At 45.0% G+C, this 27,313-nt stretch overlaps 2 protein-coding genes, 1 long non-coding RNA gene and 2 other non-coding genes across 9 annotated transcripts; 1 reads left to right on the top strand and 4 right to left on the bottom strand.

Moving 5' to 3' along the window:
• Positions 1-44: 44 nt before the first annotated feature.
• Positions 45-4,645, bottom strand: LOC124002612 (40S ribosomal protein SA). 2 transcript variants are annotated; one of them, XM_046310160.1, is made up of 8 exons: positions 4,592-4,645; positions 3,448-3,619; positions 2,752-2,870; positions 2,051-2,296; positions 1,349-1,477; positions 625-811; positions 449-493; positions 45-211 (listed from the first exon to the last, which is right to left on the bottom strand). In XM_046310160.1, exons 2-8 carry the CDS (start codon positions 3,578-3,580, stop codon positions 117-119), a joined length of 954 nt encoding a protein of 317 aa, XP_046166116.1. In that variant the 5' UTR covers positions 3,581-3,619; positions 4,592-4,645; the 3' UTR covers positions 45-116. The 2 variants fall into 2 exon arrangements, with proteins under 2 accessions (XP_046166116.1, XP_046166117.1); XM_046310161.1 differs by having other exon boundaries at positions 643-811.
• LOC124004465 lies at positions 291-409 on the bottom strand. The gene has a single exon (XR_006833449.1). It is a non-coding gene; the product is annotated as a small nucleolar RNA SNORA26 (small nucleolar RNA).
• Positions 2,392-2,533, bottom strand: LOC124004445. The gene has a single exon (XR_006833429.1). It is a non-coding gene; the product is annotated as a small nucleolar RNA SNORA62/SNORA6 family (small nucleolar RNA).
• On the top strand, positions 3,414-13,074 carry LOC124002615. 2 transcript variants are annotated; one of them, XR_006833084.1, is made up of 4 exons: positions 3,414-3,641; positions 10,108-10,259; positions 10,446-11,266; positions 12,371-13,074. It is a non-coding gene; the product is annotated as an uncharacterized LOC124002615 (long non-coding RNA). The 2 variants fall into 2 exon arrangements; XR_006833083.1 differs by lacking the exon at positions 12,371-13,074 and having other exon boundaries at positions 10,446-12,345.
• On the bottom strand, positions 7,820-27,237 carry LOC124002613 (mitochondrial glycine transporter B-like). Of its 3 annotated transcripts, none has more exons than XM_046310164.1 (8): positions 26,844-27,237; positions 26,532-26,639; positions 21,009-21,133; positions 14,830-14,914; positions 12,408-12,590; positions 11,082-11,250; positions 10,459-10,622; positions 7,820-10,226 (listed from the first exon to the last, which is right to left on the bottom strand). In XM_046310164.1, the coding sequence occupies exons 2-8, from the start codon at positions 26,544-26,546 to the stop codon at positions 10,104-10,106; spliced, it is 864 nt and encodes a 287-aa protein (XP_046166120.1). In that variant the 5' UTR covers positions 26,547-26,639; positions 26,844-27,237; the 3' UTR covers positions 7,820-10,103. The 3 variants fall into 3 exon arrangements, with proteins under 3 accessions (XP_046166120.1, XP_046166119.1, XP_046166118.1); XM_046310163.1 differs by having other exon boundaries at positions 26,849-27,237; XM_046310162.1 differs by lacking the exons at positions 26,532-26,639; positions 26,844-27,237 and adding an exon at positions 25,041-25,381.
• Between the last annotated feature and the right edge of the window lie 76 nt (positions 27,238-27,313).

Here is a 27,313-nt window from a genome sequence, read left to right as displayed (position 1 = left end):
ACCATGTATTTGTAATCGCCCTCATCCCAAGAAAAATAGACAAGTTTAAAAACAATAAGCCAAGTTTATTGACAGTCACGTTTAAAGCACAGCTTTTGACTCTTGATTGACACCACTTATGACCAATCAGCGGAGGCACCACCCCACTCGGTAGCCTGGGCGGTGGGGGCAGCGGACCAATCCTCTGTGGCTGGCTGGGCACTCCAATCCTCTGTAGGAATACAATCATGTGTGTGAGAAAATCCAAATCAAACCATTTATTGTACAGACATTTCCACAGTCAAGAGAAATTGTGTTTCTCCCGACAGGATCCACAGTGAGGATTTGAGGCTTCACTACAGGTTTATGAGAGAACTACTCTACCCCCCTGTGTTAGTCATATAGGACATTTTAGGTCCTAGATGGGCAAAAAAAGGGGCAATACTAATTTACTTTCAGTAGATCTTACCAGCAAAGCCTTCAGCTGCAGCTGGGGCCTTGGAAGGTGCAGCGGCTGAAAAGGAGAATTAAACAAAGTTTGAGTCAAATGTATTCCGGTAGACATTTTGTTTTGTGATTGTCAAAATGTGCTACTCCATCCACCTTTGCATTTGTGGCCTCCACTCCTGTGTATTCATTGCTTACCCTCGGTGAAACTCTTACCCTCAATGCCAGCAGGGAACTGCTGGATGGGCACAGAGGGCACTGCCACTCCCTCGGACCAGTCGGCCACCTCGGGCTGGGCAAAGTCGGCCGTGGGGGCGGTCCACTCACCCTGGAACTCCTCCTTGCCAACAGCCTTCTCGGCCGCGGCCTGCTCCTCCTTCTCAATCTGGATCGGGACGAAGAGGTTAGAAGTTAGGGATGTGACAGTCACAATTTGCGTGAGCGCTCAGGTAAGCAGGCACCACAGGTATATAGATTCTTAGCGCAAGCATACAACACTCCAACACCACATCAGAAGCATATTTTGCTTCAAGTTGTTCCATCACTGATTGAGATAGGTCAGTTACTGTTTCAGACTGCCATCTCACCCACAGTGATGGTTTTACTATTCCCTTCCAACGACAACTCACCCAGTCACTGACCGGACAAAGCAAGTGCTTTTAGAAGGAGAATGTGCATTCGAGGTCTCCAAACTCCATTCCTGAATAGCTACATGGTGAGCAGGCTTTTGTTCCAGTCCAGCACCAACACATCTGATGCAATTAATCGTGGTCCAGACAGAGGCCCATGATTAGTTAAGTTGTGTCAAACAATTAGTGCAGGGCTAGATCAAAAACTTCAAACGTTCAGCTCTCCACAATCAGATTTGAAAACCCCTGGTATAAACAGTGTGTGAACCATAGTGTCCCAGTATATCAGTTACCTCCTCTGGATCTCTGTAGAAGTAGAGATCAGGCATGACCTCCCAGGGGTGTTCCCTGGAGATGGTGCCCCTCATCCGCAGCACCTCCCTGGACAGCATCCACCACATCAGACCAACGGAGTGGTGGCCCTGGAACACATCAGACAACAGTCAGTTAGACATAGGGTTGTATAGTAAGTCAATGACGATTATATGCACTGGCAACAGTCAGTCATATAGAGACACGAAGGCCATCAACAGAATTGATCAGTCTAAACTAGTAGAATTGGTTAGTGGATTAACTGATACCAAGTAAAAACATGACTACATGGGAGGGCGTCTTCAACTACTGACGAGGAAGTACAAAGGAAACTCCCTAGGTAGGAAGAGACCGAGTAGGGTTCATGGTTGTGGCTCAGGTCACTATCAAACTCCAGTCATGGGGCAGCAGCCCTACTGATGTTAGCGAAAACCCGGCCAGATCACTCTGGCACACTTCCGACACCTGAACACAGACATGCGACCGTGTCAGGCTTTAATTGTGTGCTGCATATTTTCATCAGTCTACCAGGATATCTGTGGAAGTCTGCGGAGGAAACACCATTGGGGACAAAACTGATATGATAGGCTGTTAAAGTCATTCATATATATATATATATATATATATATATATAAATGTGAGACCACTAGAACATACATCTGTAGTCTATGGCCTGTCTGTACCTTGTTGTTGCAGGGGATGGCGATGTCCACGTATCTGAGGGGAGAGTCAGTGTTGCACATGGCGATAGTGGGGATGTTGACGTAGGAGGCCTCAGTCAGGGGCTGGTGGTCGGCACGGGGGTCTGTCACGATCAGGAGGCGGGGCTCACGGAAAGCAGCCTGGATCTGATTGGTGAAGGTTCCGGGGGTAAAACGACCGTGGAAGGTGGTGGCGCCGGTGGCGGATGCAAACTTCAGCACAGCCCTCTGGTTGGAGGAGAACGGAGAGTGGAATTAGTGGATTGGCTAACAAGCAGGTGACCCAGTCAAGAATATAACTTAGCAGTAATTTAGTATGTTTTGGTTGTGGCTCAGGTCACTATCAAACTCCAGTCATGGGGCAGCAGCCCTACTGATGTTAGCGAAAACCCGGCCAGATCACTCTGGCACACTTCCGACACCTGAACACAGACATCACAGTGACAGGCTTTAATTGTGTGCCGTTTAGCTAGTCACCCACAATTACATCAGGCCAACTGAGCTGACCAAAGTAATGTTCATTAGGGCACACCAGGAAATAAAAACAAGTTTCTTATTGGACAAGTTTAGATAGTACCTCTCTTCTTTAGACCGTTCACTTCCATTTTGCACCCCCTGAACATAACCCCGGAGAAACTCTGGGCCCTCGAATATGTCAGGTGAGCTAGCAGTGGGGGTCTCACCTGTCCAGTGTTCCTGGAGGAGATGACACAGACATCAGCTGGGTTCTCAATGGCCACGATGGCACGGGCAGCCAGAAGCAGCTTCTCCCATGTCTTCTTCAGGTTGATGATGTACACACCTGAGGGGACAACCAATTACATTATTTACATGTTGATACCCGACACGCATACAGCCATAATGTCTATACACATGCTAGCCTTTCTCAGGACAATCCATGAAGAAAAAGACTGTACCCATTAAAACTGACTGAGGACTGGTGTTTCATCCACATTAAGCTCATTATCTACTGGATAAATGTCTGAGCTAGAGAAAAACATTCAATATTAGGAAGAGATGTTCCATCACTGATTGAGATGGGTCAGTTACGGTTTCAGACTGCCATCTCACCCACAGTGATGGTTTTACTATTCCCTTCCAACGACAACTCACCCAGTCACTGACCGGACAACGCAAGTGCTTTTAGAAGGGGAATGTGTATTTCAGAGGTATCAACAACTCTGATCCTATAAACTTGTGTGCAGACTATTGTTCCAGCCCAGCACCTGATTCAGTGTATCACGTCAAGACCACAAATAGTTGAATTACATATAATGCAGGGCTGGAAGAAAAGCATTCACATCCTCCAGTCAAAATATGTTCAGGAATTCTTCAGATCATAAAGTGACAAATAAGGGATCTCGTATTTCTCCACTCACCATCACTCTTTCTCTTGTACGTGTAGTGCTCCATCTGGAAGTCCATGTTGGTACCTCCCAGGTGGGTCCCGGCTGCCAGGAACTTGAGCACATCCTCCTCCTTCATCTGCAGCACATCCAGACCTCCGGACATCGTGACCACTTTCCCTAAGTTACGAGTTATATGGAAAAGCTGCAGGAAAAAAATGAGACAGGTGAGATGTTACAAGGTAGGGAAGCAGAGAATGGTTGCAGTTGGAACTGAGCGGTCATTGTGGCTCAGGTCACTATCAAACTCCAGTCATGGGGCAGTAGCCCTACTGATGTTAGCGAAAACCCGGCCGGATCATTCTGGCACACTTCCGACACCTGAAGACAGACATCAGACCGAGTCAGGCTTTAATTGTGTGCTGAACAACTGTCAATGCTGCAATGCTTATAATTATTTAGTGTACTTATACAGGCACTTGCAACTGCATCTGTTTCTAAACACAGAATTTACAATTATTAAATAAAAAATATTGTTGCAGTTCCTTATGAATGACGATCGACATGAGCATGTGGGGAAGAGGGGCGGCAGGTAACAGTGGTTAGAGGGTTGGGCCAGTAACAGAAAGGTTGCTGGATCTCATCCCTGAGCCAACAAGGTACAACTCTGTTGTTCGGCACCTGAACAAGGCAGTTAACCCACTGTTCCCTGATAGACCGTCATTGTAAATAAGAATTTGTTCTTCACCGGCTTGCCTTGTTAAATAATGGTTAAATAAAAAAGTGTTGTTGTAAGCAGCAAGTTTAGTCCACTAACCCCAATTCAATGCAATATTGCTGACCAATTCTTATCAATAAATACAATGTTGCAAAAGAGCATTACATGCGTGAAACTAGTCTAATTGAATTTATGGATGTTGGCTACCTCAGTTATTAGTATCCAGCGTCTTCAATGGATTTCACGAGCACGCATGGCTAACTAGCTACTAGTGCTAAGGTTAGTAGTAGCTACATGGCTTCTGGCCTAGCTGTCTAACATGTAATTCTCTATTTACAGCTATTGGATTTATACGGATATGGGAAACATTTAGACACAATTTCATAGTTGTTCGTAACAAGGCTTTAATATTGGTCTCCGCAACTTTTACCCCAAGAAAATAGAAAATTGTTATCTCACCACGAGACAACGCCGTATGGAGTTCTGTACCTCACGGTAAAAGAGAAAGAGAAACGGAAGTGACGTGATTATATACTGTAAATTCCACCAATCATCTTCCATTTCCGTCTCCATGATTGTAGTAGAACCAATTCATAAAAAGGTCGATAGATGGTAGTCAAATCATTTGAGACTAAAGTGCTATGGGAACGGGCATAAATTGTGATGGAAGCAGTTGTTACTTCAAATTATGTTAAATGTATAATTAAATACAGTAAAGTTATTGCCAAGAGATCATGCCTTCTCCCCATATAGTAATGATTGATTGAACGGTTTTATAGTCTGTTTATGTCAGTAAAATTATAGGTTGCCATTTTGAAGTACTTATATCTTTGAATATTTTGATGCCATTTCAATTAAAACATGATCTAATTCGGTACTGTTCAAAGGGAATATAAAATCCACTGCTTTGAAATTAAATCAATTCAGGCCACATCATAAGAAAGTGATTAGTTACAGTCGGTTCCTGTCTGGGATGAAATAAATAGTCAGGAGAGAGAAGAGGAACACTGCAGCCGCCTAGTTTTCAACCTTCCCAAGTTCTCCCGCTCCGCCGCAAAATCCACTGGCGTCCAGTGGATGCGAGCTTCGACAGGAAGCCAGTGGATTTTGCGGCGGAGCAAGACCATGGTGCTTGCCTACGGAGCATCAAGAGAAACTGCCCCTCCCTACATTCAGGTTATGCTCAAACCCTACATCCCAATCCGAGTACTCCGTTCTGCCACCTCTGGTCTCTTGGCCCTCCTACCCTTATAGGAGGGCAGCTCCCGCTCAGCCCAGTCCAAGGCTCTTCTCTGTCCTGGCACCCTAATGATGGGAACCAGCTTCCCCCTGAAGCTAGGACAGCTGAGTCCCTGCCCATCTTCCAAAAACACCTGAAACCCTACCCTTTCAAAGAATATAAAATAATCCCCTTCCTCACCTCAAGAAAAAGTATACTTACTCTGCCTGTGATATGTGGTTGTCCCCACCTAGCTATTTTAAGATGAATGCACTAACTAACAGTCACTCTGGATAAGTGTAAATGTAGGAAGCAATGAGTCATACAAGAGCATATCTATCTATATCTAATGGCTGATAATCCATTGAAAGACCAGACTTCTCTGTGAACTCCTCACTCGTTTGATATCTCATCACTGTCTTTAGTTCCCCTCTCTGTCACTGGTTGACCACCTAACTCTGTTTATATCGGCCAAGTTTGTTTGCATTATGGATTGGTACAGTACTCACGAGTGTATGTATTTCTCATGGTTATGCATGTTATTTTAGCAGGGTCAATGGTAAGTGTGAGAGCAAATACTGTGGATTGGTGTTTCAAGGAAGATCTGTCCTACTATGCTGTTAGAGAATACTTGCTAAAGAGGTAATTTAAGAATACATTATCCTGACCTCAGTCTTAGTGACTGTGTCCTTGTGCATATCATCATGTGTCGATCACACTGATTATTTCCCCCCTCTCCACATCATGGAAAGTCAGCTGTGGGGCTGTCTAGTGTAGTGCCTGTCTCTTCCTCAGGACACATGGACCCCGGTGTTCTGAGGACATGAGCTGTAGCCTGTCACTGTCTGTTATGTCAATGTGGTGTTGCTTTGGAGAGACCAGCAGGCTATACAACAAATTAGGATCAATGAGTTAGCCAGCTAACTTTAATAAGCAACCAGAAATAACTATTGATCTTCTGTTTCATTATAAAAGCTAAACTTAAATGTGTGTTCATTTGTTTAATCAATTAGATCATGCCCATCTCATGCTTGTTTTAATAAATAATTTCAACTCAAGACTATTTAGGCAAGTTATCTGGTTAACTCCTTGATCAGCGTTGTAGTAACCCCTGGTACTGAGGTTTGAGCCTGAAAATACAGCAGCTCAAGGTAAAGAGACTCACAAAGGATGATAACATGATGAACCAATGTTGAAGTTAATCTAGGCAAAGATTGAATCAAATCAACACCAGGAATTGTACAAAAATGGGGGGAATTTTATTCACTTAAAAACAAAACAGGCACAGCATCGGTCTGAGCAAACTCACACACACAGACAAAATATTGACAATAATAACAGACAATATACAGTGTAAAGTCACAATATCAAGGACAATAGTGATAGCAATGATAATCGCCATGGTAAGAATGTTATGGCACAAAACAACTTGGTGTCACGACAACACAAACAAGGGCTGAAGAGCTACCAATTTTCAAGAAACGTCAATCACCCCAGTCCTTTTACCAGCCGCTGCTAAGGGGCTTGAATGAATTAATAAATATGCGTTGAATTCTAAAGTGCAGTCACTGACTGGCATTGAGCTAGGGTTAACTCAGTGTTTCCCCTCTCAATGACTCAAACTACTCAGCGGCCAGTTTATTAGGTCCGTTCACAAAAATGGTTCGCTCCTACAGACAGTGAGTCACGTGGCCATGGCTTGCTATAAAAATCAGGCAGACAGGCATCAAGCATTTAGTTACCAGTCGATTGAACGTTAGAATGAGAAAAATGAGTAACCTACGCAACTTTGAGTGTGGTATGATCGTTGCTGCCAGGCGCGCCGGTTCCAGTATCTCGGAAACGGTCGGCCTCCTGGGCTTTTCACTCACGACAGTGTCTAGGGTTTACAGAGAATGGTGCGACAAACAAAAAACATCCTGTAAGCGGCCGTCCTGTGGGTGAAAACAGCTTGTTAATGAGAGGTCGAAGGAGAATGGCAAGAATTGTGCAAGCTAACAGGAGGGCCACAAACAGGCAAATAATGGAGGGGAAACGGCATTTCGATATGCGCAACTCATCTATCCTAGTCTAGGATGGCCTATTGCAACAGACAACCACACCGGGGTCCGGTCCTATAAGTTATAAACAAGCGCTTCCAATGGACACGTGATCTCCAACACTGGACAACTGAGGAGTGGAAAAACATTGCCTGGTCTGACGAATCCAGGTTCCTGTTGCTTCATACGGATGGCAGTCAGGATTTGGCATAAACAGCAGGAGTCAATTGCCCCATCCAGGCTGGTGGCGGTGGTGTCGTGGTGTGGGTAAAGTTTTCCTGGCGCACGTTAGGTCCCTTGATAGCAATTGAGCAACGTTTCCACGCCCCAAAGAATTCAGGTTGTTCTGGAAGCAAAGGGGGTTCGACCCGGTACTAGATGGATGTACCTAATAAACTGGCTACAGTGTATATTGAAGCTGTTTTGATGGTAGTGATGGTACTGGATTTAAATCAGTTTCTCTCAGCCATCTCTGGTCCTCAAAGCTTCAGGCTCTATAGACTGAGTATTCCAAACATTAAGAACACCCTCCTAATACTGAGTAGCGCTCACTTAGTGTATATTTTGAATCTCTAACAATAATTTTAAATATAACACATCTCTTTAAAACTGACATGTTCAAAAAATAATACCTGTGACATGGCACACTGGACACTGTGGGTTAAGAAATATACACGTGTATGGGCTTCCAAAAAATGAACTACTCAAAATGCTGAATACATGGGCCTATTAATTTACAAAACTAATAAGAGGCATCACTGATATGGATTCCTATATTTAGCTGGGTAGTGTACATTAGTGCACACCGTAGCAAAATATTTTGCATTGAAAAACAAAAACATTTTACATGTCATTTAGGACAAGATAAGCTCGTCCCCCCCGGTTTGCTTTCTTTTTGTGACTACTGAATCCGGCCCAGTGATGCAGTGATGCTGAAGCTGCATGTACATGATCGTGATGTTGACTATTGTCTCGCAATGCTACAGCACAATGGGGGCCAGAGTTGCATTGTCTGGGTTCCAATGGCATTGACTAGAATCAATTATCCATCTATGACTCTGGGATTGACTATCATTACTGGTTAGATAAAGCACATCCGGTCTACAACACTGCAACCAGAATGGAATGCACTAGAAATGAGATCTCAGTTGAATTGGGTATAGAGAACACCTGCTGTACACTATTTTAAAATGGCTAAGTATGCCAATGCCAAGTTGCTAGTAGCTAATTGTGCAGTTGCAGTATAGAAAGTATCAGCCTAGTATTTTGCTTCAATGCACAGCAATATTGTCTTGATTGTCCAAGCTAGTAAGAAATATTTTAGTCAGTCAATAAATATAGTATTTCCTTCAGTCAGTCGACAGGTCACAATAATCACTGTGCTGTTATAATGTATTCTGCCGGTCATTTGTAAATATGTTGCGTGGTTATGGCACTGGGTAGCTTTGTCCAGTCCACTACACTTTTAGCCAGCGGATAACCTCTTTCTGAGCTAATTCAATCAAAGCTGCTGTTTCGTCTTGGGAGTGTTAGAGACACCTAGATGTTAGTCCCAGTCATTCATAGTCATAGACAGTGGTAGTGGGTGACAGTCGGCGACAGTCTCTGTCACTGGAGTGGTATCCAGAGCTAAACCACAGTGGTTATAGTCTGAAGGTCTCCCCCATAGAAATATAATTAGATCATTCTCTATGGTCTCCCCAGGCAGAGTCTCCCTCATAGAAATATAATTAGATCATTCTCTATGGTGTCCCTCATAGAAATATAATTAGATCATTCTCTATGGTCTCCCCAGGCAGAGTCTCCCTCATAGAAATATAATTAGATCATTCTCTATGGTCTCCCTCATAGAAATATAATTAGATCATTCTCTATAGTCTCCCCAGGCAGAGTCTCCCTCGTAGAAATATAATTAGATCATTCTCTGTGGTCTCCCCAGTCTGAGAGGGTCTCCCCCATAGAAATATAATTTGATCATTCTCTATAGTCTCCCCAGGCAGAGTCTCCCTCATATAAATATAATTAGATCATTCTCTGTGGTCTCCCCAGTCTGAGAGGGTCTCCCCAATATAAATAGATACTTATCTATGGTCTCCCCAGTCTGAGGTTCTCCCCCATAGAAATATAATTAGATCATTCTCTATGGTCTCCCCAGGCAGAGTCTCCCTCATAGAAATATAATTAGATCATTCTCTATGGTCTCCCCAGTCTGAGAGGGTCTCCCCAATATAAATAGATAATTATCTACGGTCTCCCCAGTCTGAAGTTCTCCCCCATAGAAATAGATCATTCTCTATGGTCTCCCCAGTCGGAGGGTCTCCCCCATATAAATATATTAAATACATTCCTATGGTCTCCCCCATAGAAATAGATAGTTCTCTAGGCTCTCCCCAGTCAGAGAGGGATCAGTTCAGTTCTCAGCAAAAGGGGATGTCATTTAAGGTCAGGTTTGACAATGTAAGGACATACATCAAACATTCACAATAACTCATAAACATCAACATGTAAAACACACACACACTCTTCCATGCCACAGACACCCAGCTCTTTCTTTCCCAAGCTAGTTGCAGTGATAAACAGTCCCTACACCTCCTCTCTCCCTCCTCCTTCACTCCTTCTCATCCTCCTCTCTTTCTTCTACTTCATACTGCTGCTTTGTATAAAAACAAGTCCCCATATTCCTCCTTTATCAGTTCCTCCCTGTCTCCTCTCCTCAGGACTTGAGTCCCATGCGGGCCATCAGCTGTTCATAGACGGTCCAGGCCATGGCTGCCATCAGAGTCCTCCTCAGAGAGCGTGGCACAGCCCCACGGAAGAAACCCCTCAGACCATGCTCCTGAAGGAGAGAGAAGAGTTCACTATTCAGTTGGTAAAAACAATAGTGTGCGCAAGAAGAGATGTTCAGTCGCTTTTGGAGGAACATTTACGTTCAATAAGAAGTGCTCCATAGTTATATCTCATGTATTAAAATACCCTCAGAATAGGAAAAATTGGAAGACCAAGAATGGTACCTTACACATAGGAAATTAATCATGTAGTGTCTATTTTCATTAAGATTCAGGCCTCACCATATAGATGTAGCGAATGGCGTCCTTGGTGGTCCAGTGGGCGGGGCTGACCTGGATGTGAGTCTTGACCACGTCAGCTGGCTGGGTGACCACAGAGGCTAGGACTCCGGCCATCACCCCACAGCCAAAGTTCCCCAATGGGGCATAGGGTGACGAGCTCACCTCTGAGAGAAGAGACCACACAGAGAATGGTCAGACCTACACGGGCACTAACAGAAAATACAGCATCAGGTAACCTAGTGGTTAGAGTGTTGGGACTAGAAACCTGAAAGGTTGCAACATCGAATCCCCGAGCTGACAAGGTAAAATATCTGTCTTTCTGCTCCTGAACAAGGCAGTTAACCCACTGTTCCTTGGCCGTCATTGTAAATAAGAATTTGTTCTTAACTGACTTGCCTATTTAAAAAAGGTAAAATAAACATGTCATTATTCTGGATTACTTGAAATTCACATGCAAGCAATACCCCACATGGCGTTTAAAAGCTGTTTACACTAACAGACGCCAATGTAAAGAAATCCTGCTGAAGTAACACACTTGACTATTCAGTGTGTCGGTGTGACATTTTGTATTCTCTCACTCGCCCTCTTCCCCTCCTCTCACATAGAGAGTGTGTTTCTCTTACCCAGTGGCAGGGACCTCTTGGCCTGGCTATAGAACATGACGTAGATGCCAGAGAAGGGGGCGTCTCGGAGCAGTGTGGCCGTCAGCCCGGAGAACAGAGCCCTGGGTCCCTCCGTCTCACACACGCTCTTCAGAGCTCCCAGGACGCTCACGTAGTTGTACCGTCCGCTCTGCGCAACACACACAGTAATACAACACATTATACACTACAACCACAGTAGATCGCGTAGTTGTACCGTCCCCTCTGGAATACCTACAGATTACCAAGAGGGTTGGGGTCGGTTCCATTTCAATTGACTGACTTGAAATGGAATTGACCCCAACTCTGAATACAGCGAAGGACGGCTCATAGTAATGACCTGAATGGAGACAATGGAATGGTATCAAACATATGGTTTTCATCTGTTTGATACCTTCCCATTCACTCCATTCCGGCCATTATTATGAGCCGTCCTCCCCTCAGCAGCCTCCACTGATTGAAAACTAACTCAATACACAACATTACACACAACTACTAGCAACATTTAAACACTAAACCAGATAGATATCCACCACCTCTGGAAACCAACAGAGCGCCATTAACAAACAGATGACACGTAGTCATACAGATGAAGAAACTAGCAGGTGACATAGTTACATTAAACATTTGTAGTCATGAAAGATCCTCTACGCACAGCTAGATGCTCAGTCCTTATAAAACCAACACAACAGAATTTATTCAAATGCAGATAGAAGCATTTAATTCCCAAGGCAATCAGCTCTCCCATCAGATAACCTTCTCTCTCTCCACGCTCTCTCGCCTCTCTTTTCCCTTCATCTTCTCCTTCTCTCTCTGCGGTGGCAGGCTGCTAATTCTACCATCATCTTCTCTCTAATTCTACCTTCCAGCTCCAGCCCACAGACACCAGAAATACCCCAGCCTATCTGCTAGTGCTTGTTCTATGTTATTACTGAACCACCAACTCCTCCCCTTCCTCCTTTGTTTACTTCCTGACTTCATTCTCCCTTTCCTCTCACACACATTCTGATTCTGAACCATTCCTCATCTTAATTCATACATCCTTCCACCCCTTCTTCCATCCATTCATGCTAATCTTCCTCCAAATCCATCCTAAACATTCATGGCTGTAGCAACCCTCACCTCATCCTTGCTCCTCTCCCTCCACCTCCTTCTCTCCATCCTACACCATTGCCTCAGTCTTTTTCCATCCTCATATAGCCGTAGCAACCTCTCGCCCACTCAACCATGACTTAATCCCAGCTCCTTTCCCTCTCCATCTTTTATTTTAGTCCATCCCCATTCACAACACAGAGAAGAAGCTCTCACCTCGAAGCGTGTCTTGATGACGGTGACAGGCAGCATGCAGACCCCAGCCACGGCCCTGGCTCCGGCCCCCAGCAGCACAGCCTCCCCAGCGTTAGGGGCCCGGCCCTCCTGGAAGTAGTGCTGCTTCAGTGAGTAGAAGGTAGAGAAGTAGATCCCTACGCCTGGGATACAGCGCACAAAAGACTGGAGAGAGATAGAGTATGAGGACAGAGATAGAGGGGAGAGAGAGAGAGTGCGAGGACAGAGAGAGGTGAGAGAGGAGGGCGAGAGAGAAAGTTCAAGATTTAGATTGTAGCTGAATTCTTCTTTAAGGTAGAAACTGTGGCGAAGTGGATAAAGACGGTGGAACTCAGACATGACATCCACTGAGTTTTTAAACGACGGAGCGCGACATGGTTCAACAACAATAAATCAGCACAATCAACTTTTTGGGCTTTTCAAATTGCTGCCGTCTTGGAGCTAGAATTGTTATCATGTATATTGTGCTAATGAGAACACGATAAAAGAGTCAAGGAGAGCCATGTACAATTCAGGGAAATGCGCAAACGAGGCATTTGTGATAAGTACAGTTGAAGTCGGAAGTTTACATACACTTTAGCCAAAACTTAGCCAAAACTCACAATTCCTGACATTTAATCGCAGTAAGAATTCCCTGTCTTAGGTCAGTCAGGATCACCACTTTATTTTAAGAATGTGAAATGTTAGAATAATAGGAGAAAGAATCATTTATTTAAGCTTTTATTTCTTTCATCACATTCCCAGTGGGTCAGACGTTTACATACACTCAATTAGTATTTGGTAGCATTGCCGTGAAATTGTTTAACTTGGGTCAAAGGTTTCAGGTAGCATCCCACAAGTTTCCCACAAAAAATTGGGTGAATTTTGGCCCAATCCTCCTGACAGAGCTGGTGTAACTGAGTCAGGTTTGTAGGCCTCCATGCTCGCACATTCTTTTTCAGTTCTGTCCACAAATTGTCTATAGGATTGAGGTCAGGGCTTTGTGATGGCCATTCCAATACCTTGACTTTGTTGTCCTTAAGCCATTTTGCCACAACTTTGGAATTATGCTTGGGGTCATTGTCCATTTGGAAGACCCATTTGCGACCAAGCTTTAACTTCCTGACTGATGTCTTGAGATGTTGCTTCAATATATCCACATAATTTTCCTTTCCTCATGATGCCATCTATTTTGTGAAGTGCACCAGTCCCTCCTGCAGCAAAGCACCTCCACAACATGATGCTGTCACTCCCGTGCTTCACGGTTTTGATGGTGTTCTTCGGCTTGCAATCCTCCCCCTTTTCCCTCCAAACATAACAATGGTCATGGCCAAACAGTTCTATTTTTGTTTCATCAGACCAGAGGACATTTCTCCAAAAAGTACGATCTTTGTCCCTATGTGCAGTTGCAAACCGTAGTCTGGCTTTTTTATGGTGGTTTTGGAGCAGTGGCTTTTTCCTTGCTGAGCGGCCTTTCAGGTTATGTCGATATAGGACTCGTTTTACTGTGGATATAGATACTTTTGTACCTGTTTCCTCCAGCATCTTCACAAGGTCCTATGCTGTTGTTCTGGGTTTGATTAGCCCTTTTCGCACCAAAGTATGTTCATCTCTAGGAGACAGAACGCGTCTCCTTCCTGAGCGGTATGACGGCTACGTGGTCCCATGGTGTTTATACTTGCGTACTATTGTTTGTACAGATGAACATGGTACCTTCAGGCATTTGGAAATTGCTCCCAAGGATGAACCAGACTAGTGGAGGTCGACAATTTGTTTTCGGAGTTCTTGGCTGATTTCTTTTTATTTTCCCATGATGTTAAGCAAAGAGGCACTGAGTTTGAAGGTAGGCCTTGAAATACATCCACATATACACCTCCAATTGATTCAAATGATGTCAATTAGCCTATTAGAAGCTTCTTAAGCCATTACATAATTTTCTGGAATTTTCCAAGCTGCTTAATGGCACAGTCAACTTAGTGTATGTAAACCTCTGACCCACCGGAATTGTGATACAGAGAATTATAAGTGAAATAATCTGTCTGTAAACAATTGTTGGAAAAATTACATCTGTCCTAACCAACTTGCCAAAACTATAGTTTGTTAACAAGACATTTGTGGAGTGGTTGAAAAAACTAGTTTTAATGACTACAACCTAAGTGTATGTAAACGTCTGACATCAACTGTACACGGGGCCGCCATCTTCATGCATCTCTGCTATTGTTAACACAAAAGAAAACAGTTGTAAAAAAAAGTCCTGTCGTTTTTGGAGAGCGACGTGATCTACTAAGAAAGTCTGGTTCTTAGAAAAAGATTCACTAACCAAAGGGATACAGTTAGTCAGACATCGTACACAGACTGTGTTAAAACAGGGAAAGTAAATCACAAGATGAACAGGGAAGCCAGACCACTTCGATTAGACTCTCACCGGTGACACTCCCTTCCACAGGCCCAGGAAGCTCTCTGTCCGAATGACCTGGATAAGCACTGTCATCATTCCCACCGTAGGAGCTCTGAGACAGGAGATAAATACATGGTTAAACACACACACCCATTAAATCAAATCAAATTTTCTTTGTCACATACACATGGTTAGCAGATATTAGTGCGAGTGTAGCGAAATGCTTGGGCTTCTAGTTCCGACAATGCAGTAATAACCAACAAGTAATCTAGCTAACAATTCCAAAACTACTACCTTATAAACACAAGTGTAAGGGGATAAAGAATATGTACATAAAGATATATGAATGAGTGATGGTACAGAGCGGCATAGGCAAGATACAGTAGATGGTATTGAGTGCAGTATATACATATGAGATGAGTATGTAAACAAAGTGGCATAGTTAAAGTGGCTAGTGATACATGTATTACATAAGGATGCAGTAGATCACATATGTCAGAGTCAAGGCCCGCGGGCCACATCCGGCCCGCGAGAAGGTTTTTTACGGCCCCTGGGATGATCTTGATTTATTATTAGAACCGGCCCGCAGACCGCAGCAAGCCGGCAGCCCGCAGATCTTTTACACGCACCAATACTACATTTCCCACAATGCAACGGTGACGCACCGAGCAGTAGGCTGCTTCATTTCAATATTTATTGGCACAGCAGTTGTCAGCATCACAGTAAAATTAACTTGAGATGAGATGGAGCTGCCTTGGGAAAAACTCGTGGGTTTGACAACCGACGGAGCACCTGCGATGTGTGGACACAGGAGCGGACTGGTGGCAAAGATACGGGAAAAGATGCAAGAGGAAAACGCGACAGGTGAGCTGACAGCTTATCATTGTATCATACACCAGGAAGCGTTGTGCGGTAAAGCCTTGAAAATGGAGCATGTAATGAGCATCATCACGCGCACAGTTAACTTTATCAGAGCCAAAGGTTTGAATCACCGCCAGTTCAAGGCATTTCTGACGGAGTTAGAAACGGAGCATGGTGATTTGCCTTATCACACAGAGGTGCGATGGCTAAGCCAGGGAAAGGTGCTTCAAAGATGTTTCGAGCTTCGTGAGGAGATTTGTCTGTTCTTGGACAGCAAAGGGAAAGACACAACACAACTCCGAGACGAAATGTTTCTGTGTGAAATGGCTTTTCTGTGTGACATTATGAGTCATCTGAATGCAATGAACTTGCAGCTGCAGGGTCGGGATCGTGTCATCTCTGATATGTACAGTACAGTGAAGGCATTTAAAACCAAACTGACTCTGTGGGAGACGCAGATGCGGAAAGAAAATTTGAGCCACTTTCCCAGCTGCCAGACCATGAAAGAGAAGCTCTCTACCAGTGCGTTCCCGAGCGCACAGTTGGCTGATAAAATAGGTATGCTTGCCGCTGACTTTCGACGCCGATTTGCTGACTTTGAAGCACAAAAAAGCAGGTTGGAACTGCTCGGTAACCCATTTGCTGTTGACGTGGAAAGCTCACCACCAAACCTCCAAATGGAGTTGATTGACCTCCAATGCAATGATGCACTGAGGGCAAAATATGCGGCAGTGGGTGCTGCGGAGTTCGCCCGTTTCCTCCCGACACAATGCCCCAGCTGCGCATCCAGGCTGCTCAAACGTTGTCTATGTTTGGCAGCACATACCTGTGTGAACAACTGTTTTCTTTGATGAACTTGAACAAAACATCACACAGAAGTCGACTTACTGCTGAACACCTCCACTCAATTCTGAGGATTTCCTCAGCTCAGAGCCTTACCCCGAACATTGATGAACTTGTGGAAAAGATGGGACACCACCAAGTATCACCCTCAACCTCAAACAAGTGAACATTACTGTGCAATCACATATTTAGAGTTTTTACTCAGTTCAAGTTTAAAAGTTAAAGTTTAATATTTGTTTTCACTGCATGTTACTTCTCCTTAAACAAAGTGTTGTTTTTGATTAATAGATTTTTGCACTTTATTTTATTGTATTTCAATCCAATTATATTTTAAAAATATTTCAGTTGAGTGGATGATAGAAAATTGCTATTATTGTTTTTTTCTTTGAAGTAAATTTAGCCCACTTTTGCTAAAATAGAAAATATAGGCTACTGATGGTGCCTTGAATACCGGTTTCTTTCATTTAATGTTCATGTTATGGGGATTTTTATATAAAGGAAATTTGTCTTTTGTGTCTGTTGAAAATTAAAGATTACTGACAGAGCCATAAGAAAATATTGCTTTATTTATCTGATCATATTGGAATATATTTGTTAGGTTTTCAGTAGGTTCAATTAGGTTCACTAGACTATATGCGTCATTTAAAAATTTTTCAATGAACATTCGAACAGTCCGGCCCTCGGCTTGTAGCTAAAATTTTTATTTGGCCCTCCGTCCATTTGACTTTGACACCCCTGCAGTAGATGATATAGAGTACAGTATATATGTATACATATGAGATGAATAATGTAGGGTATGTAAACATTATATTAGGTAGCATTGTTTAAAGTGGCTAGTGATATATTTTACATAATTTCCCATCAATTCCCCTTATTAAAGTGGCTGGAGTTGAGTCAGTGTGTTGGCAGCAGCCACTCAATGTTAGTGGTGGCTGTTTAACAGTCTGATGGCCTTGAGGTAGAAGCTGTTTTTCAGTCTCTCGGTCCCAGCTTTGATGCACCTGTACTGACCTCGCCTTCTGGATGATAGCTGGGTGAACAGGCAGTGGCTCGGGTGGTTGCTGTCCTTGATGATCTTTATGGCCTTCCTGTGACATCAGGTGGTGTAGGTGTCCTGGAGGGCAGGTAGTTTGCCCCCGGTGATGCGTTGTGCAGACCTCACTACCCTCTGGAGAGCCTTACGGTTGTGGGCGGAGCAGTTGCCGTACCAGGCGGTGATACAGCCCGACAGGATGCTCTCGATTGTGCATCTGTAGAAGTTTGTGAGTGCTTTTGGTGACAAGCCGAATTTCTTCAGCCTCCTGAGGTTGAAGAGGCGTTGCTGCGCCTTCTTCACGATGCTGTCTGTGTGGGTGGACCAATTCAGTTTGTCTGTGATGTGTACGCCGGGGAACTTAAAACTTACTACCCTCTCCACTACTGTTCCATCGATGTGGATAGGGGGTGTTCCCTCTGCTGTTTCCTGAAGTCCACAATCATCTCCTTAGTTTTGTTGACGTTGAGTGTGAGGTTATTTTCCTGGCCCTCACCTCTTCCCTGTAGGCCGTCTCGTCGTTGTTGGTAATCAAGCCTACCACTGTTGTGTCGTCCGCAAACTTGATGATTGAGTTGGAGGCGTGCGTGGCCACGCAGTCGTGGGTGAACAGGGAGTACAGGAGAGAGCTCAGAACGCACCCTTGTGGGGCCCCAGTGTTGAGGATCAGCGGGGTGGAGATGTTGTTGCCTACCCTCACCACCTGGGGGCGGCCCGTCAGGAAGTCCAGCACCCAGTTGCACAGGGCGGGGTCGAGACCCAGGGTCTCGAGCTTGATGACGAGCTTGGAGGGTACTATGGTGTTAAATGCCGAACTATAGTCGATGAACAGCATTCTCACATAGGTATTCCTCTTGTCCAGATGGGTTAGGGCAGTGTGCAGTGTGGTTGAGATTGCATCGTCTGTGGACCTATTTGGGCGGTAAGCAAATTAGAGTGGGTCTAGGGTGTCAGGTAGGGTGGAGGTGATATGGTCCTTGACTAGTCTCTCAAAGCACTTCATGATGACGGACGTGAGTGCTATGGGGCGGTAGTCGTTTAGCTCAGTAACCTTAGCTTTCTTGGGAACAGGAACAATGGTGGCCCTCTTGAAGCATGTGGGAACAACAGACTGGAATAGGGATTGATTGAATATGTCCGTAAACACACCAGCCAGCTGGTCTGCGCATGCTCTGAGGGCGCGGCTGGGGATGCCGCCTGGGCCTGCAGCCTTGCGAGGGTTGACACGTTTAAATGGTTTCCTCACGTCGGCTGCAGCGAAGGAGAGTCCGCATGTTTTCGTTGCGGGCAGTGTCAGTGGCACTGTATTGTCCTCAAAGCGGGCAAAAAAGTTATTTAGTCTGCCTGGGAGTAAGACATCCTGGTCCGTGACGGTGCTGGTTTTCTTTTTGTAATCCGTGATTGACTGTAGACCCTGCCACATACCTCTTGTGTCTGAGCCGTTGAATTGAGATTCTACGTTTATTCTATACTGACGCTTAGCTTGTTTGATTGCCTTGCGGAGGGAATAGTTACACTGTTTGTATTCGGTCATGTTTCCAGTCACCTTGCCCTGATTAAAAGCAGTGGTTCGCGCTTTCAGTTTCACACGAATGCTGCCATCAATCCACGGTTTCTGGTTTGGGAATGTTTTAATCGTTGCTATGGTAACGGCATATTCAACGCACATTCTAATGAACTCGCACACCGAATCAGCGTATTCGTCAATGTTGTCGTCTGACGCAATACGGAACATATCCCAGTCCACGTGATGGAAGCAGTCTTGGAGTGTGGAATCAGATTGGTCGGACAAGCGTTGAACAGACCTCAGCGCGGGAGCTTCTTGTTTTAGTTTCTGTCTGTAGGCAGGGATCAACAAAATGGAGTCGTGGTCAGCTTTTCCGACACACACCCATTAAGCTTAGAGACTGGATACTTGAAAATAAGCGAAAGTCTAAAAAGACAGATTCACCTGTAGATATGTTCACAACATGTCTTCGGGGGTCAATTCTAGTGAGGAGTTGTTAGCATGGAAGTGTGTCTAATTAGCATATATAGGCCAAATGAGGGGATTCAAACTGTCTGAAAGCTACTGAAGAGGGATTCTACCCTGCAGTATGTGCATCTCTCAGCGTGTTTGTATCGGTGTTTATGCAAGTATACATGCGCGAGTGTGTGTGCCTGTGTGTCTCCGGCTCTTTCTGTGTATGTGTGTCCTACAGACTAGAGCTGGGACGAGAAACCAAAAATTACAGATACTGACATTCCATATCATACCGAAGAAATTTTGCGAATGCATATATGAAAGCATCACGCTGAAAGCATCATGTTCATGATATATGCACTACACGCAGATATAACAACACAACCAGTGGTGATGGAGATGCGTGCAGACAGTCGACGCACAACCAGTGGTGATTTCATCTATGCCATTTTATTTGAGCCAATCAGAGCCGTGTTCTATCCCAAGCTTCCAACACCTGCTGTTGGCAGTTCTCCCAAGTGATGTTGCGAGTAGCCTTGTTCATTAGCGGGGTCAAATGAACAGAGACAAACAAACTGCTGTCCCAGAAATCCAAGAACAATTGCTACCAAATAAGGACGCTGTGTCGGTTGTTTGGGCCTATTCTGGTTTTCAACCCAGTGACATTGAGCAGAGTGAGGCGATGTGCTTGAACTGTCGCACAACTATAACAACCACTCGAGGTAACACCAACAACTGTTTCCACCTTTTGAAACACAGGCAGGTAATACAGCATGACGAACGCATGGCGAAGAAGAATTAGGCAGAGGTCAACAAGTGTCATGACTAGGGCTGTCATGAAAAGTTGACAGCGGGTGACTGTGATGTAAATAACTGCCTGACTAACTGTAATTGACTGTTAACTAACATAAACGTATTTAGCATTTCTGGCTACCACACATAGCCTACAAGCCACTGATGCAGACCTTTGGAACATATACATCAACAACCCAATAAGGAATCGTTTGCATACACAATGCAACACACACTAACCGATGGAATGAAATTACAGATGACATAACGTACCACATCACAAAAGAAGATGGTTCACAATCTGGACAAGAAATACAATGTCATGGCAAAATAGCATCGGAGCTGAAACGGGTGCAGAGCAGTATTTGGCAACAACTGAAATGTGATCCAGTAGGACGGCGAAGCCCTACATGTCATTGACACTGTACAACATCGAAGCTGAAGCTGCGCTGCAGGTGTTTTGTAGACGGTTTAAAATTACAGGTCTCTTCCTGTCGCAGTGTTACATCATCTTTTAAACGCTGGATCACCTGGTAACCAAATAACTTAGGATAATATATTATGGCCATTTCTTTGACACAGTGTAAATAGGGTGCAAACGGAGATTAACTGTGCACCTCCTCCAAAAATAATTTAGCCTAATTGAATCGCAACAAATGTGTCCATTTATGGCGATATGGATTGTTGTCTGTATTGCCGAGCTCCACTACATACCCAGGCTTCATGGTGTTCTGCAGGGTCTGCAGGCGCGTCTTGACCAGGTCCAGAGGCTGGAAGAGCAGCGTGGAGCAGGTACCGCTGAGGGAGCCACACATGAAGGCCTTGAGAGCTGGATGCGCCTGCGGGGGGCATGGAGCGAGATGGGAGGAGAGAAGAGGGTGAGAAAAAAAGAGGAAGAGGGATAAGCACACGTCCACATGTCATTTTATGTGTGACTGATGCTAAGTACACATGCATGTAGGAAGGAAATACAGCTTACACTGCACAATCCGTTTGTGAAAACACAAACGATGCCCTAAAAGGCTACGCACAGTACGGAAACATGTTCATGATATATGCACAAGTACACGCAGATATAACAACACAACCAGTGGTGATGGAGATGCGTGCAGACAGTCGACACACAACCAGTGGTGATGGAGATGCGTGCAGACAGTCGACACACAACCAGTGGTGATGGAGATGCGTGCAGACAGTCGACACACAACCAGTGGTGATGGAGATGGAGATGACACACAACCAGTGGTGATGGAGTGCAGACAGTCGACACACAACCAGTGGTGATGGAGATGCGTGCAGACAGTCGACACACAACCAGTGGTGATGGAGATGCGTGCAGACAGTCGACACACAACCAGTGGTGATGGAGATGCGTGCAGACAGTCGACACACAACCAGTGGTGATGGAGATGCGTGCAGACAGTCAACACACTAACAGAGGAGCTGTCATGGCGAATCACATGGAGACTGAGCATTCTCATTATTCACACATCTGATGGACATACATGGAAGGGGGAGATGTACACAGACAAACACTAAATATAGCTCGAGACGCAGGGATAAATGGGACACACACTGATAAATACCAACACACAGGCGCATATACACACACACACACACACACACACACACACACACACACACACACACACACACACACACACACACACACACACACACACACACACACACACACACACACACACACACACACACACACACACACACACACACACACACACACACACATAAACCATTTCACTGCACACTCCCCTTACTCATCTGGACAAAAGGAATGTATGTGAGGATGATGTTCATCGACTACAGCTCAGCCTTCAATATCATAGTGCCCTATAAACTCATTACAAAGCTCACGGCCCTGGGTCTGAACTCCTGGCTATGCAACTGGGTCCTGGACTTCCTGACAGGCCACCCCCAGGTGGTGAAAGTAGGCAACATTACGTGCTCGACACTGATTCTCAACACTGGGGCCCCACAAGGGTGCGTCCTCAGGCCCCTCCTGTATTCTCTGTAATGCCTCACACAGTTCCAACTCCATCCTCAAGTTTGCTGACAACACAACAGTAGTAGGCCTGGTTACCAACAACTACAGGGAGGAGGTAGGCACTCTGACGGCATGGTGCCTGGTAAACAACCTCTCCCTCAACGTCAGCAAAACAAAGGAGCTGATTGTGGACTTCCGTAGGAACCAGGTCGGACAGCCCCCATCCTCATCAACAGGACCGCGTGCAGACGGTCAAGAACTTCAAATTCCTCTGTGTAGAAGTCTTAGAAAAGCTCAAATGGTCAAATCACACGGACACCGTGGTGAAGGCGGCAGAACAACTTCAGGAGGCTGAAGAAATTGGGCCTCTCTAAGAGGGCCCTCAGTGTTCTACAGGAGCACCATCGAGAGCATACTGTCGGGCTGCATCACAGCCTGGTACGGCAACTCCACTGCCTCTGACCGTAAGGCACCTCAGAGGGTGATACGTGCAACCAAACGCACCACTGGGTGCACACAGTCTGCCCTCCAGGACATCTACAACACCAGGTGTTGCAGGAAGGCCAAGAAGATCATCATTGACCTCAGCCACCGTAGCCACGGCCTGTTCTCGCAGCTTCCATCACTCAGATGCAGGCAGTACAGGAGCATCATGGCTAAAACTGGAAGACTGGCCAATAGTTTCTACACCCAGACCATCAGGCTGCTGAATAGCTACCACGTCAGCATCCTACTACCCCCTCCCCCCGGCTACTCCCCCATGGACATTTCCTCCCCACCCCAATGACATTCATCACTGTTGCAGATGTAAATATGTATGTTATTATTATTATTTCTATTGTTTTATTTCACTTGGTCCCCACACCCCCTCAATGGTCATTTAGTCTGTCTGCTTCTCCCCCCAACAGTCTCTAGTCAGCCTGCTTCTCCCCCATGTTCACCCCCCAACAGTCTTTAGTCAGCCTGGTGCTCCCCCTATGTTCACCCCTCAACAGTCTTAGTCAGCCTGCTGCTCCCCCTGTTCATCCTCCACCCCCTCAACAGTCTTAGTCAGCCTGCTGCTCCCCTATGTTCATCCTCCACCCCCTCAACAGTCTTAGTCAGCCTGCTGCTCCCCCTATGTTCATCCTCCACCCCCCAACAGTCTTCATCAGCCTGCTGCTCCCCCTATGTTCATCCTCCACCCCCTCAACAGTCTTAGTCAGCCTGCTGCTCCCCTATGTTCATCCTCCACCCCCTCAACAGTCTTAGTCAGCCTGCTGCTCTCCCTATGTTCATCCTCCACCCCTCAACAGTCTTAGTCAGCCTGCTGCTCCCCCTATGTTCATCCTCCACCCCCCAACAGTCTTAGTCAGCCTGCTGCTCCCCCTATGTTCATCCTCCACCCCCTCAACAGTCTTAGTCAGCCTGCTGCCCCCTATGTTCATCCTCCACCCCCTCAACAGTCTTTAGTCAGCCTGCTGCTCCCCTATGTTCATCCTCCACCCCCTCAACAGTCTTAGTCAGCCTGCTGCTCCCCTATGTTCATCCGCCAACCCCTCAACAGTCTTAGTCAGCCTGCTCAACAGTCTTAGTCAGCCCTATGTTCATCCTCCACCCCCTCAACAGTCTTAGTCAGCCTGCTGCTCCCCCTATGTTCATCCTCCACCCCTCAACAGTCTTAGTCAGCCTGCTGCTTCCCCTCAACATGTTCATCCTCCACCCCCTCAACAGTCTTAGTCAGCCTGCTGCTCCCCCTGTTCATCCTCCACCCCCTCAACAGTCTTAGTCAGCCTGCTGCTCCCCTATGTTCATCCTCCACCCCCTCAACAGTCTTAGTCAGCCTGCTGCTCCCCCTGTTCATCCTCCACCCCCTCAACAGTCTTAGTCAGCCTGCTGCTCCCCCTATGTTCATCCTCCACCCCTCAACAGTCTTAGTCAGGCTGCTACTCTCCCCCTATGTTCATCCTCCACCCCCTCAACAGTCTTAGTCAGCCTGCTGCTCCCCCTATGTTCATACTCCTATCCCCTCAACAGTCTTAGTCAGCCTGCTACTCTCCCTATGTTCATCCTCCACCCCCTCAACAGTCTTAGTCAGCCTGCTACTCTCCCTATGTTCATCCTCCACCCCCTCAACAGTCTTAGTCAGCCTGCTGCTCTCCCTATGTTCATCCTCCACCCCCCAACAGTCTTTATTCTGCCTCAATGGACATGTATTTATTCATCACTGCTCCAGTTATGTTTATAGTGCTATTTCTATTGTTTTATTTCACGTAGTCCTGCAGCAGATGTTCACTGTACCATCCAAGTCTTAGTCAGCCTGCACCTATGTTCAACCCTCAACAGTCTTACATGTGAATTTTAAACAGTCTCAATCTGAAACAACAGTCTTTACACTCAAACATATTTATTACACTGCTCCAGTTATGTTTATAGTGCTATTTCTATTGTTTTATTTCACGTAGTCCTGCAGCAGATGTTCACTGTACCATCCAACTACACCTGCAACCCTGTACATGTGAATTTTAAACACTCAATCTGAAACACATGGACACACAAACATATATACACACACACTCTCACAAATGACACAAAGACATTTCGATGCCGACAGGCGGATGATGCCGGATCTCAAATACTGTAATCATGGTGATTAACAATGACTTTTAAAAGCATGTAGACGCAACTGCACAACAGCATAGCATGAAAACACATCCACTTTGACAGTAACACACACACACAACACTGGCTATCCTCCCTACCTTTCCCAGGATGCTTGAGGGTTTGCCTCCTTGAGAATCCTGTTTCTGTTGCATGTCTCCCTCTTTCACCTCTCTCCCTCTCTGTGCTGCTGCTACGAACAGCATATTACAAAATAAGACATCTCCATCTCTCACTTCTCTCTCTCTCGATCTAAAACACAATGGTTTGCTTCTCAATCTAACATACAATGGTTTGCTGCTGCTATCTCTCTTCTCGCCCCCACCCACAGGCTTCTAAATTGGTTTTTCTCTCAATTGCTCGTTGATTCACACACACACACACACACACAACAGAATTGCGCTGCTCTCTCCCCTCCCCTCTAAATTGCTTTCTGACAAATTTTGTCTCTATGAAATGATGTATGAGTCATGCTGTGGCTGTGTCTCTGTGTGTGATTTAGACTGTGTGTGAGAGTGTCTGTGATTTAAACTGTGCGAGAGAGTCTGTCTCTGTGTGTGTGACACTAAATATGGGTCACTGAGAATTGGATGGTGGTGGGAGTCTGTTTATGCAAATGAATGTGTGACTTTCAGCCTGTGTGCACTATACGGTCTTCCCCAGGCCAGGATGACATAACCAATGTAAAATTAGTGTAGTATAATAGTACAATGTTTGCACAGAAAATACAACTTTCTCAGTCTATGGCAGCCTCCTTTACCCCGACGTCACAGGCTCAGGCTCACAACACATTCTCATCATTACAAAAAAAAGTCTTTTTTTCTGAAGAATGCCATGGCAACAGACAACTATGACCAATAAAGGGCTGCCTATAGAACATTAAAGGGTGTTGGACCTCACCTCCGTGCACTTCAGAAGATTATAGTCAAATCCTGCCCATGACCGCAGGTATTCAAACCAAATATTCGCAGAAAACTAATTTAGCTAACTGTTTGTGTCATCATTCTATTACCAAACATTGCACCTGCAATGTTCAAGTAAATGTGTTTTAGTAACATTTGTGGAATTTGGTAGAAGTAGTCCTTGTGCAGAGTGTTGTATGGTTTGTTTAACTCTGCAGTCATTGGTTTTTATTTGACATACATTTTAAAGCTGCAATATGTAACTTTTGGGTGAACACCAAATTCACAGAAATTGAGTTATAGATGTGTCATTCTCATTGAAAGACTAATTAGATCTGCTCTGTGTGCATATTTATATGCTTCCTGTTCTTAATTTCGTTTTTTGAGTCTTACTTTTGCACACCAACTACAAATATCTGAAGATATATTTTTGGTTATGGAAAATATATTACACAGCGGTTTATATGGTAAAAAAACCCGATACCCAACGCTTGTCATATAAACTTAAATTAGGCTAACTATTAGATTTTTAGCAACCAGGAAATGTTGGAGCGTTTTCTGCAGTTTTAAACTGAATCTTATGAGACCGAGTATCACTCTGTCAGTCAGGTAAGCTCGCTTGTATAGTAACAAAGACGAAGATGCCAGAGATGTTCATGTATACATGTGTAGCTAACGTTACTAACTTACCAGTGCCAACTCCATCTTTGATGATGCAGTGGATGAATCCTGAAGGAGCGATTCGAGCGCCTCCTTCCCTTCTCTTGCCGTCTTGTCGCGGTTTGTTTACAGCCCCAACTACAGTGAGGGGGTGAATAACTATACCAATTACACACGCACGTCAACATGATGCAATGTTTTGCAGAGACTCGCTACAGCTACTGAACTATAAAATGACTACATCAGGTCAAATATATTAGTTCAAACTGAGCACACTAGTTAGCTACCACTTTAGCTATCGAAAAAGTGGTCAAATGACATGGACACGGCACGCAAACATACCTTACCTGGCTTTGAAGTTCGCTAGGGATCGATTATTAATTTCAAAGACATTTTGCCGTTAAGTCGGTCACTACACCAACTAGCGAACTGCTAGCTGAACCAAAAACTAGCGACTTAGTAAGCGCGGACCTTTGAGTAATACTTGAATTGTGTTTAGCTAAAATACTAATTTTGGCTGGCTTTGTACTAAAACGTTTGACTGCTCACATCAACCGACGAGTATTCATCTACTAGCTAGTAAAATATAATTCACTAGATTTAAAACGTACAGCCATGCAGTTGCTGCCATCCACTCTTTTTTTTAACTGTCAAACCTGCGTAGTGAGAGATAAGCAATTTCCTCCCACGTCGCCCCAAGCACCTCTCTACCCTGTACCAGTCGGGGCCAACCGGTTTCATCTCGCTTTCCACTGCAAAATATAGTGGGAGGGGAGCATAGGCAATATTTCTAGTTATACTCGGAACCCTCT

This window comes from Oncorhynchus gorbuscha, linkage group LG18 (genome assembly GCF_021184085.1).
Source record: "Oncorhynchus gorbuscha isolate QuinsamMale2020 ecotype Even-year linkage group LG18, OgorEven_v1.0, whole genome shotgun sequence".
Lineage (NCBI taxonomy): Eukaryota > Metazoa > Chordata > Actinopteri > Salmoniformes > Salmonidae > Oncorhynchus > Oncorhynchus gorbuscha.
Note: the sequence above shows the minus strand (reverse complement) of the source record. Positions and strands in the feature narration are given on the sequence as shown.